This window comes from Trachurus japonicus, chromosome 8 (genome assembly GCF_045865225.1).
Source record: "Trachurus japonicus isolate A0001 chromosome 8, Traja_1.0".
In the NCBI taxonomy this organism is placed as follows: Eukaryota; Metazoa; Chordata; class Actinopteri; order Carangiformes; family Carangidae; genus Trachurus; species Trachurus japonicus.
This window is the reverse complement of record NC_140914.1, coordinates 15056966-15074212: the sequence shown is the minus strand read 5'-3', so window position 1 is coordinate 15074212 and position 17247 is coordinate 15056966. Positions and strand designations below refer to the sequence as shown.

Sequence of the window (17247 nt, the reverse complement as noted above, 5' to 3'; positions counted from 1 at the left end):
CATCTCCTGTCTTTGCAAGAACTTTAAAATTCAAAATCAAAACTGTCTGCATGATGTTGATGATGATGAGTGTTTGTCTTTTCCAGACGTCCTATCCAAAATGATTTAACCAGTTTGAGAAAAGAACCAGGTCTGAAAGTTGAAAGGGCAGAGATTTGCAGCATTAATAATGAAAATGATGTGCATGGTAAAATAAAAATATTGTTATGCACAAATTCCTGGTAAAAAATGAATGTTTTATGTGCCATTCATGCCAATACATTTTAATATAGCTAGTGTTTCACATTTTGCCAGCTTGGCAATTGCCATCTACTTGCCCATCTCAGAGAGGCCAACAGTCTGAGAAATGGGTGCATCCTGAGCACTTGTCATAGATGAGACCCCTCGCTTGGGCTCAAGAAGAAAGGAACTCTGAGATGACAGAAAGTTGGAAGGATGGGTGAAGCTGTGTCATTCTAAGAGGGGAAAAAACAGACTAGTCAGAGGGAAATTAAGAAGTGAAATCTGACATAATCCTAACATACCCTCTCAGGGACTCCGAAGGCCGATGTAGACGACTCCACCCCAGATAAACATAACCCCAATTATTGTGACTATACAGCTTTATCAGACTTGTCCACAGACACACAGCTCTCTATTTGTCTTTGTGTTCAAAATATAGGAAGCCCTCAAAGATCAGATATCGCCAGAACATATGGTAAGAGTTCAGCCTTTACTTTCACTCTATAATAGATATATAACAGTAATAGTCTGATTTTCTCAGAGATTACAAGCACTTATCCAAACTGTCCAAAGAAGGTCAAGCTTTGTCCTGACTACATCAATTACACTGATAAAAAAAAAAGTGCTGAGCCACATTTAAGTCAACGCAAAGGTAAATGATATAGATTCGTCCTGGCAGTCATTTGTACTTCTATAAAATCAGTTCTGATATTGATGGCTACAATCAGACAGATATCTTCAAGCAGTGATGAGGGCCTTATCCCATGTGCAGCAGCGCTGTCCAAAGACCAGCCAGAAGGCTGGAGACAGATCAGTCTCTGTCTCCTGGGAAAGGCTTCTCACTCCAGAGCTTCTCCAAAGCGTCTGGACTGGCTGTCGACACTCCCTGCCTTTAATGTATGATCAAGAAAAGCTTTAACTCATTACTCTCTTCAACGCCCCTCCCTATTCTTGTCCTAACTGCTTTCGTATGTTTAATAATACTGCCTTCAGATGTAATTTGTTCCACTAAGATGCATAAGGAGAAAAGTTGTACAGTAGTGCACTACTTTGCCAGTGCGGAGCCCATTCAACGACTCATATTTTGGAGAAGAAAAAAGAAAATCATGGAGATCCAAAAATATTTGTTTTTATTTGATCTGCAGGGATTAACAGTTAGAGAGGATCCACGTCAGATCTAGTAATGCTCCAGAAAGGGGTTACACTACAATTGCTATAATAAAATTTGTATTTCAGCATGGTAATAAGGATGTATTTTTCTCTAATTCATTAGGTCCCGTATCTGCTAATAAAAAAAGGAGCCTGCGTGCAGCAGAACATCTGAATGAGCATCTTGTCAAGGCAGTGGCTCTGCAGTTTACAGTATTTCATAAAACTTCAACTTAAGTCTTGTTGCTTTTAAAGACTATAATTATCAACACGACAAATGAGCCTCTTCACAAAAAGTAGTTTTTAATGGTCTTCATGGCATCGTCTAAACATCACTCATCCAAACCTCCTGAAGGCCTGCTGTGCAGGTTACTCCTGGGAAACACAAATCCAATCCGGGCCCTACTAAGAAGGTGGCGGGTCAAATTCCAGGTGTTGCGTCCTTGAGCACCTATCCAGGCCAGGGCTCTTGACTTAAGTCCAAGTTGCTTCCAGCTGTATCTGAGCAGCATTTGTAAGCACAGTGAGTCACTCGAGCCACACAAATAAATAGTGTGAGATGTTGTTCAGCTATGCTGACTCATAGTGAAGACACGTTGTTCAAATACACCACTGGTGGAAAACCATCAGAGGCGCTTGGGTTAGAAAACCCCACATTACCCTCTCCCTTGCAGTCCCAGCTTCCCCCCTCTGCTGTGATGAAAGGAGAGAAAGCACCTCGACTACTCGCCTCTTTTGTTTATTTACCTTCAGAATTACACCCTGCTCTTCTTGGACCATGTTCCAATGTGTTTTGTTATGTTTCCTTTCAAACAGAATATCTATGCGTGTGGTCTCTTGCCATGTTTGGCTAACACACGCACACATTCGTGCATGCACACTCCCATTCAACTTTCCCCCTGTGCCAGAGGTCCCCTTTGCCCTTCCCCCCACCTCTAACTAAACATCGCAGGACAGCAAAAGGGAACTTCAAAGTGGCCGGAGGGGGTACTCCTTTTTTCCTGGCACTTGTCATCATCTAAGGGACTGGCTGCTCCCCTTATTACTCTAATTGCTTCCAACTGCTCCAGGAGGCTTTGATGAAGGGAGCCATGGAGCATGCTGGAAGCACCTGTTGTTGCACAGAGGAGCACAGGTGGGCCTTATTGGTGGTGGCATGGAGGCGTGTGGACAGCACTGCTGCTTCCTACTTAAAAATCAGACCACTCAAATGAAAACAATAATAATTCCAGTGTAATCTCAGATTTGAGTGATTATGAAATTACAGTTATAGTGAAAAAATAAACAGTAATACTGAACATGTCGCTGCAAGAACTGAAGCTGTGGGACTGGAGAAGGGACATGAAGGCAGCACTCTGGCTCCATCTTGTGGTGTCACTGTGCTAGAAGTCCAGCAGCTGAATTGCAAATAGAGACACAAACCCATTAGTCTTGAGGAAATATTTTTGCTGCTTTAATGTTTAACAAGTGTCTTATGTTCAATTTACTCTTCATGCCCAATTTAAATCTATATTGCAAAAAAAAGACACTAGCAGTTTGAGCCAGTCCTTCAGATAAGTGGACTTAACCTAACATATTTATTTAAAGCTACACTTCATAGGCAATATATCTCACATAGACATTACATTGTTGAGCCTGAGAGACATTCATCAAAGGTTACACTGAAGAATTCATATGGTAATACAAAAACAATAAACCAAAACACCTTTTCAAACAGTGTTAAAAAAAAATAGTAATTGAAATAGCAGAGGGTGAAGTTTGACCATCAATACTTATACCTAGACAATTAAAAAGTACAACCTAGACTAAAGGCTACCTGGACTTCATAAGAGCAGTTCAAAATCCTGGAGCCAAACAATTAAAAAATACCATCTCTTATCTTCCTGATCTGAGCAACTGCAAATATACCTGACACAGGACACAGGGGCAGCCTGAAGCGTGATTATACTTTAAATGGCTCTTGAATAATATATTAAACCCGTGTTTAGTTACGTACCAGCTGAGGTAGAATCTTTTCGAAGTGCTCAATATCTACTTGGTCGCAGTCCTCAGATTCAGCTTGTTTCTGTGACCTCACAGCAGCTTCTGGAAATGAGATTAACGTTTGATACTTGAGCAATAAAACCCTGCACATCATCAGAGTCTATACTGTATCATACAGAAGTTCTTACCTTGAACAAATATTTTTAGCATCTCTGTCATGAGAAGCGTAGCGTCCCCGTTTACTGTAACACAGTAAGATATGGTGAGCAGTCGACTTACCAATAAAACACAGGATCTAATAGGCCTAAGTTATTCATTCAACTCACGTTTGGTTTTCTCCTCCTTGAAAAAACATGACAAGAGTTTGTTCACAGTGTCCTGCAAGTGGAAAGAATTAAGCACATCATCAGGACTTTCAGCAAGTGAGCTTTTGTTTAGACATAACACTGCAAAAACTCAAATATCTTACCAAGAATATTTGTCTTATTTCTAGTCAAAATGTCATTTTTAGTCAAAACAAATCCCATTCTACTTAAAATATAAGACTCATCACATTAAAAAGTAGCTTGTTTTTAGACACTTTTTACTTCTTTCAAGGATATTTTCACTTGAAATAAGTAGAAAAATCTGACACTGGATCAAGTTTTTCTTTCTTATTACAAGCACAAAAAACTTGCTTTGACTGGCAGATTTTTCTACTTATTTCAAGTGAAAATTTGTTTGAAACAAGTGAAAATGATCTTGTTTTAATGTGAATCCGAACTTTTAGTCCTGTTGCTTCTATCTTGTAATGTATTTATCTGTGTGTTGTGTGATTTCTGTGTCTTGTAAGTGTAGTAACTTTTCTATGCTGCTGTCTTGGCCAGGCTTCCCTTGAAAAAGAGGCCATTGTGTCTCAATGGGACCGACCTGGTTAAATAAAGGCAAAAAAAAAAAAAAAAAGTTAATTTTTAGGTGATGAGTCTTATTTAAAGTGGAAAGAGATTAGTTTTGACTAGAAATGAGACATTTTGACAAGAAATAAGACAAATATTCTTGGAAAGATTTTGAGTTTTTGCAGTGAAGTTGTATGAAAACACTTATTTACATTTGCACAAGCCGTCATATGACTTTTCAGATAACATGATTTTATATGCTGGCGGCTTGTGAGAGTGAGGAGTCACGTGCCGATTTGGTCTAATCTGGGCGGGGTTTGAGCTTTTTACAGTCCGGTCGGCCATGATGGAAGGAGACGCTATCGGTTGCCAGGGGCAACGTCATCAGAACAGCACAGAGACGGACTAAATTCTAGCTCTTTTTTGCGCCAACAGATCAACAAATTACAAGAAAGAATAAGGAGAAAGTAAATCACTGGAGCAGTTTTTAACACAGCAGTGATTTCCAGGCATTGTAAAACAGTAAATTACGGAGTAGACGATTTTGTTTTGCCCATAGACTAGTAAGGCTTTTGCCACCGGAATCCTTCCATCATGGCGGAGAAGGGGGGTGGGGCTCTGAGCTGTGACGACAACTCCTCACTCTCAATAGGCTACCGCCGGACTCAGTTTAAAAAAATGTCAATTCAGTGGGCTCTGGTGTTTGTCGAAAGTGACTGATGTTATGGCAGAGTCATGGTCGCTCTCCCGTATCACCATGAACGGGTCTGTCATTCGGCATATTGTTAATTTACCAAATAATATTATAGCGAGGTGTAAATACGGAATTAATTAGGCTACAGCTCTGTCAACAGCGTCCGTGGGAATGTTTCATGTAAGTGGGAGGTGGGCGGGGAATGATTTAGCCTAAGGCAAAGAGAAGTCATTCAGATAAAGATTAATACAGAAGAAGTATGAAAACAAATGTTAATCTAAAGAACGATACCGTTTCTCTTACCTTTTTGAAGCGAATTTCTGCACCCGGTTCCGCCATGTTTTTGACGCGAAGAAGACTTTGGCGCTCTGCGTAGGGATTGGCTATCGGATTCTGACGTCAGGCGCACGGCCCTGCGTCAAGCAACGTCAAGCGGAAACCACCGAGGCTATGGCATGCATGTATATGTATATGTATATGTATATGTATATCTAAATTAAATATGACTATCCTATATATAAAAGACTATTATAATTATTATTATTATTATGAATATATAGGCTATTATATCTTTATTTCAGACTCAGGGTGCATAAGACAAACACAACAACAGACACACAACACAGATAAAAGAGAATAGAGCTAAAACATAGGAATGGGGATTTACATCGTTGATATCAAAAATAGAAATTACTATCAAGTTAAAAAGAGACAACTGTATTGTCTCCAGAACAGAGATTGATACCTGGTGGAACTACAGTTAATGTGGATCAAACTGTTAATTATAGGCCTATGATTTTCCGAGGCATCAAGCCGACACATAACCTAAATCTACATCAGGTTTCTGAGTAGACGTTAAAGGTGTTGACATGTGCATTTACAAACATTTGACTGGCACTCAGCCATCAAGGTCTTTTAAGTAAGATTCTTAATGCATCATTATACGCAACCTGTAATTTTTTCATGCTTGCTTTGTTGTAGTTGGTATGCGGTGTACAGTGGTGTAGCCTACAGTAGGCCTACGCTTATAAATGATAATACTATTGCTTAGTCCATTCTAATCTGTGATTATGTTTAATTAATTCAACACAAAGAGTTAATCTATCTCGCCTTTTAAAGGTCTTAAATTAATTAATCTTAATGTAGATGTAACCTACTGAAACAACATTTGTAGGAAAACCTGTTTTTCATAGCACACTAAACATAAAAATAAGGCTGTTGGTCAATGTTTTCAACACAATATTCATTCTATGTGCAGCTTCTGCTTTGTCTGGGAAAAAGTTTGGCTGTTGCTGAATAATGTCCATCAAAATACTTCATAGCTTTTATCCAACTGTCATCATTATGCAGACATAAGCTAAAACTTTGTAGAGATCTTCTTATACTAAAGCACTTTGTTTCAAGCTGGAAAATAGGCCTATTTTTGTCAATTTATATTGGGTTAGGGGAATAACCCTTTGATATTTAGATATGTAAATGAATATCCCCTGCCTTATGCTTGATTTGACTTCTCATGGTGATAACTATTAGTTAAGATTTTTGCTATTTTCACATGTCTTACATTAATGTTAAATGACCCAATAGCCTATTAGCTCCACAAACACACGACAGACTGTTCTGTCAGGCTAATACATGGTTAGATCTAAACTATGTGGTTTGTGGAGCTGACTGCACTTGCAGGTAATCACCCTGAGGACCTATATGCTCAGTTAACACGACATACTGTTGAGCTTAAACAGCAGCTTGGATTTTAGTGTTACATAACTTTGGCGTGGAAAATGTGGAAATTTCCCCACTGTAGGTTTTTTTTTTTTTTTTGTAGTTTGAAATATAGTTTATGCATTTCATATTCTTTTGGAAATAAAGATAACGTAAAATGAAAGAAATGATTGTAGAAACCAGTTATACAAGCAATGTGAGGCAATCTTGTTTTCCTTTTAGACTATTTGTCATTGTCTGTGTGTTTTTTAGTTTTTTAAAGACAAATCATGCAGTGGCTCCAGTATAAAGGATAGACTGTGTTATTTTATTTCAACACCATCCATTTTAAAATGTGAGAACATAAGAAGCAAACATTATTTAAAAACAGACAAGGAAAAACAACAATGCACAACAGCAACTCAAGTTAAAGCAAAAAGTTAAAAGTGTTTTTTTTTTTTCATGACAAAACACAGAAAGATTTGCAAACATTGTGTTTACTAATTTGCTTCATCGTCCTCTAACCACTGAGCATCTTCAAGGATGTAGCCCAGACCCATTGAACGCCGTGGCCGTGGTGCAGTAGGGGCTACGGAGACCTCCTCATCTGAGCTCTCTTCCATCTGAAAGACAGTTGTTTATAGTCAGTTGATGAAATAATACAAAAATGCAGATTAGATTTATTTTTTATGTTAAGCTCCAACAGAAGGGGAGAGCATACATCTTACTCACCTTTGGACTAACAATTCTTCTCACTTCAACTTCACCACCTCCAATAAAGTGAGGACCAGCCCAATCTGCTTTGTCTGCCTCCTCCTCTGCAGAAAACCTCACATACGCCATTACCTTTTTCTTTGAGCCGGGGCACTTTTTAATCTGTAATCCAGTTCAACAGAAAGTGGAATTAATTAGGGGGGAAAAAATCTAAATCTTCAGTTTATGCATCAAATAAGAAAATGTCTTTACCTTACATGCTGTGACAGTGCCCCATTCTCTAAAGTAAGCTTGAATATATCCTTCATTTAAGCAAGGGTTCAACTCCTTAATCACCAGTCCATGGTCCTTTTAACGAACAGAAAATTATGAACATCACGGCAAGTGTCGGGGAAATAAAAATTATGAAGTTCCTTGTAAATAAATGAATAAGAGAAAAATGATCACCAGTTCGTAATGTTCAGCCAAACCGGCCATGTATTTCTTTGGAAGACTGATGAACACTCTTCTTTTAGATACTTTCGTGTCTTCAATCTTATCTGGAGGGAAGAGAGAAGTTAGTTGCAGTAGTTAATTGACATGCTGTAAATTAATTTTAAAAAAATTGAGAATAATTTCAAAAGGATTTTAAAACTGAAAAAAACTGTATTTTTTTAAATGAGGTAATTACAGATTTTGTGTTCTTCTGAGGAAGGAGGAATTAAATCAGTTTACTTACCGGAGGTCATTTTGTTGATGCGAGATGAATCAGAAACAGAATAGCCTACACTGTTGTGAGGTGGATTTATATAGTGCCATTCTGTCACAGCAAGAAAATCACCTCCCACTTCTACAGCAGTAATGTGAGTAACCCAACTAGCTGAGCTTGAATTTGGCCACAGAGCTAGTCTAGCTCTGTAGCCAGGGGGTTAAAATTCTCAATGGTAAAATATGCAATCAAGAGACTGAAACTCAAAAGGATTTTTTTAGCCTTTGTATGGTGCTAATTAACAAGAACTTTTTGGGGGGCAAATTTTTTATCTTTAAAGATCTAGTGGGGCAAAACTTTAATACAAACCGCAGGTTGTCAATCAAACCAGATGAAATAACAAATAGAGCATGTTGGTTCGATGTATGTCTGGAATGTGAGTATATGTGTAACTTCTCGTTCTGCTGGATGTATGTTGCGTAACATGCATGTCACGGATTCATATGTCACATAAACATGCAAAAGCTGAATCAGACACCCCAACAAAAGCAAGTAATTACTACTTGCATATGTTAAGATAATTATAGAGGAACACTAGTATCTGTATCAATCAGAAAAAGTGTATTCAAACAACACATACTTTATTTTGTCAGTTCATACAACACACTCAAAAGATTTTTTTCATAAGCTTTAACATACTCCGAAAATAACTACAAATATAAACAAAAACATGTAGGCTAGTTCGGCAAACAATAAGAGCTCTATAATTATTATAAATGACAATGAAGGTGATATCCTTGTTGATGAGGTCATGTCATGTCCATTACTGCGTTATGATGTGAATGCTGTTCAGCCTGGTAGAGAGAAAGAAAAAAAACAACAGGAACATATGGAAAACTGTGCTCACACTAATACCACACGTGCCAAGTGACAAGTACACATAGCTACCCACCTTATCTACAAGGGGAAACCAGACTGTTCTAGTCACAAATGGCTTGCAATTGGGTGATAAGAAACTTTTTGTCCATACCTTCCTGTATATAAAGGAGAAAACACACAAAAACATCATACTATCATCAGGTAAAAAGTCCAAAAAGACCAAATACTTGCAAAACTATATAGTCTTAATGAGCAGATTCTAGTAACATTCCAAATTAAGATGCAAATTTACCCTTACATTGCACTAATTTGTCACTATTAGCGTATTAGCATAGACTCATGCTATTTAAATATAGTATATTATACATACGTTTTCAACTTGCTTTTCTAACCGACTTATGACTTTCCTTTGGCCATCAACAACTTGAGAGTATAAGTAGATCACCATTCTGAAATAAAAACAGAAAGCATAAATCATAAAGGGCAGGAGCAGTTAGAAAGGTTTGTTGCTACACCATCACAATATAATCTGCATAGCAAATTATGATCGGACAATGAAAGAAAGACTGTGGAATCTTAACTCACAAAAATACTCCAGATACAAGGAATAAGAACAACGGGTTCTCCACCAGAGAATTGTACATCCAAATGAGCCAAGACAGGATTGGATGGGAGTTCTTCACGTGCTGGGCCAACAGCTTCGCAGACTGATACATTGTTGTGAGGTTCCTGAAGGGGCCACACTCTGCTGAGGGTTTAATCCTGTCGACAGCAGATAGATGGATTTTGTTTTGGTATTTGGACAGTAAAACCTTTTTTTAGGTGGCTATGCTCCGAATTCAATTACATTAATGTAAGACATGAAAACAGTGCAGCTTCAACAGCATTTATTTTAACTGCAGACATACAGTGGGTTCCAAAATCTGAGATATCTGGATCTGACAGTAAATTTTCTTATACATATGAAAAAATATATTAGTTTTTAAGAAGAACAAATCAATTACTTTAAATTGTTTGAAAAAAAAACAGGATTTGCTGTAAACTATTTTCAGCTGTCGACTAATAACAGCTCTAGAGCAGTGCAAATGTTCATCATCTAAATGAGATAATATGACAACTAGCACGCTATTGTGGTTAATTGGTGTGTTTTAATAGTGTTACAGCCCAGCATTCGCCTGGTTTATCTCTCCTGGTGATGCACCTGTGGCTGCAGTTTTAAATACACATAATAGTTATTTGGTAAAAATCTATTTTCCTGTGTCTTTTCAATAGATCTTTTATAATTATAAAAATGCAGAATACATCCTACTTTAAGGGTAGTATCAGTAGGGCTGTCATTATGCTTTAAGGATATTTAGAGAACTATGTCCTGTCTGTCTGTGGTAGTCACACATGCCTTCGGTGTAGAGACTGCTTGTGAACGTCACACACTCATTAAGAGGGGTGACATTGTTGCACTCACGTCCAAATAGTATAACTGACAGACACGGCAGCGCTGAGAAATGATGGAAACCACAACAGAGAGACGAATAGTGTTGTCATCTTACTAGCCCTCCAGGGCTTTCTGGAGGCTTGACAGTTGAGCATCAGACTGCTCTGGGGTTGAGACAGAAGAAAAGAATGCTAAATTTGTTTTGCGACCCAGTATAGCGTGCAACAGTCAAACGACAACACAAGCAATACACACCTTCTTCATGTAAAACAGCACCAGCAGCTTTATGATTTGGACTGCTGGAAGAAGTGGGGCAAACAGTACCCCAAGCCTGGGAAGAACAGGATATTGTTAATGTTTAATTCACCTTTCTTGTTAAATATGATATCAAAAAATGGTGGTGTAACATAGCATCATTTACCAAGTAAGGGTTTGTCCATATATCAGCTCCAGCACATTACGAGCAATGTCAAACACCGGCTTCCTTCCCCTTTTCAGCACTTGCTTGATATAGAACCTAAAATGAAAGTTCAGGGTTAGGTTAACAGAAAGAAGATACTTTTAGCAAAATAAAGTTACATGTTGTTGTGGGTTAAGCACCAACTTGCCTCCACAGAAACTCTCCCAAAAAAGTGTAAAGCACTGTGAAGATAAAGTCCATCAGGAGCAAGCGATAAAGTTCTTGCCCCACAAAGGTTTCCCAGCACTGTGGAGACACAGAAATGTCAAGAATCTGCAAAAAGTGGTTGTTTGAAAGATTTATGCATCCATATGGCAACAACCACACATTTAATCATTTAGTATTTTCCATACTCAGTGCTTCTCCAAAACCATAATTTAAAGAGATTCAATTACAAGATTGTGTGTAACCTTTAAACCATGCCTTTCTGGTTCCACAGCAATTCCAAGCCAGCGATAGCACAGCACTCCGACAATACTGATCTTCAACAACAGGTTCCTGAGAAAATTGTCTTAAAACATTAGAATTTTCCAGCGACTATGGGGAAATATATACATTACAATACTTCAAAGAGAAAAAAATCTTATTGGAAACTTAACAACAAAACAAATTCACTTAAAAATTGTTTTAGGCAACAATTCCTCTGGTTGATATAGTTATTATAGTACAACATTTACATAAACTGGGGGACTTTTCAACACTTGTAAATATAAGACACATCGGTAGAAACTGGTGTAGGTCAATAGTTTGGTTCAGTAAGCTCTTTGATTCTTTTATTTATGTTTTTAGGAGACAGATCTCAAATACCAAATACAGTATATGAAAATGAGTATTTCCAATTATAGTGGGTTAAATCAAATCTTTCAGATCTATATGAGTAAACTGTCTACTTGTTGGCATGTCCCAAACCTGTAAATGGAAATGTTATCAAAGAGAACATTTCAAAGTAGCTATAGTATGATTCCATGTGAATTTTTTGTTGCAAATTTTGATAGAAGTTTATTTTAAATGCTTTGAATGATTTGTGTTAAAAGTAAATGTTCAGAATTCCTCTTCTCACCTGAAGATGGAGACATAGACACGTACGCTGGGTGAGTCACGTTTCTCTACCCAAGCACACAGGTTGAATAGGCCAGGAAGTAACAGGTTAACACCTGACACCACTGCAGACAAGACCAGCAGCTCGGTTTCTCTGTCAAGACCCTGTTCCATGTTGGCCTGTGAATGGAGGGGGACAAATAAGGGCTGCAGAACAACAACCTCAAGGACAGAAAAAATTACCTTTTTTTAAACAGGATAAGACTTTCCTGATTAGTGGATTGCATAGTTTTAGGCCGAATGGAGGAACGGAACATCGTAAATGTAATCATAAGTTCCATCTTTTCTTTTATGAGGACTCAAAATCCCTCTGGGAAAAGTCCATCAACTGCTAAATTTGGAACAACTATGAAGCAAGATTGTTTCAATTTTGGTTACCAAGATTTATCCTGATTGAAAAATTCAAGATTTTTTGAAAAGAAATTAAAAAAAAAAAAAAGCTGCTGATAGTCATTAACATTAGAGTCAGACCTAAAACATGTATATGCCTGTCAATGTCACTGACTGTCAATATTACTGACTCTTTTGGGCAAAATTGAACTCCCATGTCTCATCTGCACAACAAATACTAATGAGAAACATTAGGTCAGTGTTTCCCAGTACAGTGATCACTGGATTTAATTAACTTGTCAGCTGGATTTACATGTGCTACATTTTAGTTTCCTCAAAACTAAAATAATTTGTATTTACATATTATTATAATGGACATGGGAAGTATTTATAGACAGAAAAAGGGGAAGTTATAACCTGTGGTGGGAAGGTGTTTTTCAGCAGTTATTTCTGTGTCGTTCTTGAGAAAATGTCAGGCCTGGCTGCCCATGTGTGAAGTCTGTCAGGGTGAATGCACTGCAGTTGTTGCACAGCTTTCTCTAACCTGTGACAAGAAGTGGACTCCCATGGAACCCAGTGTGATGCTGCTGAGACACGTAGCCCACGCTAAGAGACGCACAACAAGACCACCCAGGCGCTGCATGCAGCTCTTTTCTTCTTCTCCGCCGATCATCTCGGACAGAAGCTCCTGTCGGGAAAGCATCATATTTGATGTTGAGCTTCACTGAGTATGGCATCTGTTGACTTGATAATCACATTGTGTCGAAACTGGTTGTCATCATAACTGGTGTCATAACTGTGCCACTTATTTCTCAACTCTATTGACTATTGACAGCTAGCATCAACTGTATTTCAAATAGATATGTGCAGACTGAGGAGCCTGTTTCTAAGACTCACACAGCATATAGTAGGAACCATGGTGCTAAAACTTCCTGTGTGAGAAACCACTGTACCCAAACTAACAAAGCGTAACCATAATGTGACAAAGGGGCTGAGCATGACATTGAACACTTAAACTGTAAAATGGCACCATTCAAGATGGTTGTCTGGAAAATGCATTTAAGCTCCAGTTTGAAAGGAAAACATAGAACCATCACCTGGGCCTCTGAAATTATGTATTTACATTAAAATGATTAAAAAAAAACAAAATTATAAATATAAAATATATAAATATATTCACATGTTTGCATACTTTGAGCTGAGTGCTGATTTTCTCAGACTGAAATGTGACGGCCGTCTTCTTGCTGAGTTTAAAATCCCAGATGCAGAAAACTTTTACTGACAGATTCCCACTAGACTTGAGGACATGAAAACTTCTCCCGAAGGACTTGGACATGCTGCAGGTGGAGAGTGTTAGCCGTTAAAAGAAAGACACAACACACACTGACTTAAATCATTGAATGCGTGTGTCACGTCTACAGTATCTGTCCAACCTGGCCACCAGGACGATGCAGCTGATGAAGAAGGTGATGGCGATGGTGAAGAGGTAGGCCGCTGGTATGCTGTATGACACCATCTCGGGCCTGCCAGGATCACAGACACTGTCAGCAGCGTGACAAGTTTTCATATCGATGTTGGTGTAGTAGCCATAAAACATCACACTCCGAGAGAGGGAACCCTGCCGGAGAAAGCAGGTGGAAAGGATGATTTGGTTTAGGAGAAGTGAGAAACACGTACAGTACAGATGGCTGTGTGATGTGATGTGATGTGATGTAAGGCCAACCTACGGTGCCTGTTAGAAGCTTTAGGAAGGAGAAAGGGGCAAGATCAGGGCCATCGAGAGGAGGGTGGATGGCTTGAGGGAAGACAAGAAACAGGCCGTTGATGACAAAGAGCAGGAGGTTAAAGTGCAGAAGGGTTCGGAGGAACAGGAAGTAGGAGAGAACTCCGGTTCCGAAGCGTCCGCTCAGTCTCTTCATGGCCGAGTGCCACAGCTGTAGGGAGCTGAGGACGGGGAGGCAGCTGAACTGGCAGTGACGCCATGTCTGAGGGGAGAAAGAACACAAGTGTATGACTCATACGCATAAAGAGGAGATGGATGAATAAAAGAAAATGGCAAAAAAAAAGGGCCCTCACACCATCCCAACAAATAATAAGTACACTGGACTTTGCTCTCTGTCGATTGGACCATTCTGTGACTTTGTGACATGTCAAGCTACAAGATGAGACTGTTGTTCACTCATGACGGACAAATATGGACACATGTGCAAACACACACGTAATCTGTATGTACTGTCTAGAGCTAAACTTCAGCTCTGTATACTACCTACTGCATGTTATGTCAAAATGTCATAAGTAAAAGAATGTTATATCAAAATGTAAAAAAGCAAAAAGAAAAGAAAAGATTATGATATGATCTGTATACTACCTACTGCTGTAACATGTGATGTCAAAATGTCATAAGTAAAAGAATGTTATATCAAAATGTAAAAACAAAAAGCAAAAAAGAAAAGAAAAGATTATGATAAAGATTTTTTATTCTGTGGGTAATGGGGGCGGGACTAGATAAGCTTTTGCTTCTCCCGCTTTCCCTTTCGGCCATGTGTATTGTATTATTTGAACTAAGATGAAGTGTGATGATGATGATTTAAATTGACATGCCCGAAATAAACAAATTGATTGATTGATTGATAATTCATACCTCATCATGTGGAGCAGTGTTTGTAGCCTACTCACCCTCAAAATGTACATGCAGAGACCACTGTGGCATGGAATAGTTCTACTGGTGAGTGTAGTTTTAGCTACATCACTAAAAGCAAGTCGTCTAATAATAGGAGAGCAAAAGAGGCCGTTAGACACTAGTATACTGTAGGTGTGGATGTTCTATTATGCATGTTATTTCATGTTTTCATTGTCACAGCTACCTGACTTCTAGTTTATCCGTCAGGCTCAGCGGCATGGCTCGCAGTTTGCGCACGCCCTCGCTCACCGACAGGCCTTGGAGGTCGGAAGCCAGAAGCTCCTTCTTGTTTTCTGTCAATCAACCAAAATTTAAAAAAATAATGACCATATCATCATCCGCCGCGTCCGTGGATGTTGCTACTTTGCTGCAGCTAAAACTGACTCTTGGTGCATAGAGCAGGAAGGCAGAAACAGGAATATTTCAGCAGTTTCAACAAATTCTGTTCACCTTCAGGACCAATTTCCTCCACAGCAGCCTCAACAAAGTCAACGTGGATTGGTCTGGAGGGATGAGAAGAGTCATGGGAGGAAGCTTGGTGTTGTTGTAGCTGCGAACTCTGGACAGTGTTTTGCCCTGTGTGTACAAAGGATGTGAACAATCACACAACAAACACTTTTATATATATATATTTTTTTTTTAACACCCGATAACAACATAGACACACACACACACAAAAAAACACTTCTTCTCACCAGTCGTGCGACTTGGCAATGAAGAGAGGACCTTTTGGGTAGCAGCTGACCAGTGGTTCCTCTGCAAAGACTTGATCTGCTTTGTGTCGAGAGTTTCATTTGTCATGTGGTCACCCTCTGTCAAACAGCTGTCTAAAAGAAAAATGTCATTTTCAAAAGCACGATTATATTCAGCGTCTTCAGCTTAATGATAATAAAAGTACACATTCGTCATTTTAAAGACATTTGAGGGAAGTTTTTTTTAAAAATATAATTATCTGGGATTAATTTCACTGTCATTTAATGTAAATGTTGCCCATTTGAGAGGATTTTCTGTCAGTAGATTTTGGAATTTAAAATTTTGTGTCAGTAAATGGCATGTTCTGTGTTTTTACCTGTTTGAAGTCTGAACACCTCCACCTCCAGGGTTTCAGGGAGCCTCTGGGTGCTTGCTGCTGGTTGTTCAGCATCCTTGAGAATGAGTATCTGATCTGCTTCCTCTTCTCCCACGTTCCTACAGGACAGTAATAGGCTACTCAGACCCTGAGTCCCAATAGCTTTTGTCAAAGTATACGGGATGTTGCATCTTCGACAAGTATGAAATGGTACAGAAAGTCGGATGCTTCAGAGTTCCCAAATACTTTCCAGTTCTAAATACTAAAGAGGAAATCACTCCAAATATTACATTACGTTCACACAAAGATGGCTCAGTCCAAAAAACTAAATTTTCCCCACTAAACAAATTTACTGCCATAACAATGTTGAGTCTTGACAAGCATAGCACATCTGAAAACAAAAGCAGAACAACCCTCAAGCCTTGAACAGAATGATGAAAAGATAACTTACTGGTAGTCTGAATCTATTTCGCAAATGTCCACACTGAAGCTCTGGTGACATGCCATGGTCCCTGATGATCTCCTTTTAGTGAAAACACAACAGGATCAATCTGCGTCAGCCATGCAGAGGCCTCTGTTAACACTTCCACAGTTTAAAGTCAAAGCTGTGCACTGCTCAGTGAAATTCAGATAAAAATAATCCTTTTCTTTCAGTGCAATTCCCTTAGACTGCACATCCTCCCCCTAACCCCTTCGTACTGCAGAACTGCTGGGATATGACCAGCTTTGTCACCAATCAATGATGTGTCAGAATTGAAGAAGCAATGCAGAAGAAAGACAGAGGGGAAGACAGAAGCACTCTAAACTTGACTTATGGTACACTATTAACTTCCTCTCCCCCTATCTGTCAACACAGCTGTGACCAATGTGCTATTTGTGAAGTGTTAGACTTGGCTGCCTGCATTTAAATAAATAGATATGTAAGCACACAATAATACCAATTTTCCAATGTAGCCTATATACATATTTCTGATATAGGCCTACAATGTTATTTTTGAAAGTTTTTTTTTTAGAAAATGTAATTTTGTTGTGTCTTGTTCTTGAACAGGTCTTAAAAGCAGTCAAGGCAGAGAGATGACCTGAGTGTGGGGTCAGAAATTGAATTATGAGTGTGTGCTGCCCTCCCGTGGACACAGTGAGGAACTGTAAAATAACCATAAATAACATGGTAAAATATATAAATAAATAAAAATCCAAGTTATTACCAAAATGTCATTATTATTATTATTATTAGTAGTAGTAGTAGTAGTAGTATTGGTAGTAGTAGACCTAGTAG

The 17247-nt window shown here is 38.6% G+C and overlaps 3 protein-coding genes across 3 annotated transcripts; all 3 read right to left on the bottom strand.

Annotated features, from left to right (window-relative positions):
• Nucleotides 1-2177: 2177 nt before the first annotated feature.
• Nucleotides 2178-5356, bottom strand: cenpx (centromere protein X). Its single transcript, XM_085784182.1, is given in 6 exon segments — nucleotides 2178-2482; nucleotides 2687-2779; nucleotides 3327-3456; nucleotides 3543-3596; nucleotides 3681-3732; nucleotides 5227-5356. Coding segments are annotated over 6 exon segments (429 nt in total). The 5' UTR covers nucleotides 5263-5356; the 3' UTR covers nucleotides 2178-2418.
• A 1741-nt stretch (nucleotides 5357-7097) lies between these two features.
• LOC146982898 (heterogeneous nuclear ribonucleoprotein A3) lies at nucleotides 7098-7890 on the bottom strand (the record flags this gene model as incomplete). The annotated part of the gene is made up of 4 exons (XM_085785406.1): nucleotides 7098-7244; nucleotides 7354-7497; nucleotides 7588-7683; nucleotides 7783-7890. Coding segments are annotated over 4 exons (471 nt in total), but the record flags the coding sequence as incomplete, so codon positions are not given.
• A 1086-nt stretch (nucleotides 7891-8976) lies between these two features.
• Nucleotides 8977-16794, bottom strand: tmc6a (transmembrane channel-like 6a). The gene is given in 19 exon segments (XM_085784180.1): nucleotides 8977-9057; nucleotides 9273-9351; nucleotides 9488-9664; nucleotides 10365-10498; nucleotides 10590-10665; nucleotides 10756-10851; nucleotides 10943-11040; nucleotides 11205-11292; nucleotides 11855-12012; nucleotides 12767-12910; nucleotides 13415-13559; nucleotides 13656-13840; nucleotides 13950-14207; nucleotides 14899-14986; nucleotides 15087-15195; nucleotides 15353-15478; nucleotides 15598-15729; nucleotides 15972-16090; nucleotides 16423-16794. Coding segments are annotated over 19 exon segments (2349 nt in total). The 5' UTR covers nucleotides 16479-16794.
• Between the last annotated feature and the right edge of the window lie 453 nt (nucleotides 16795-17247).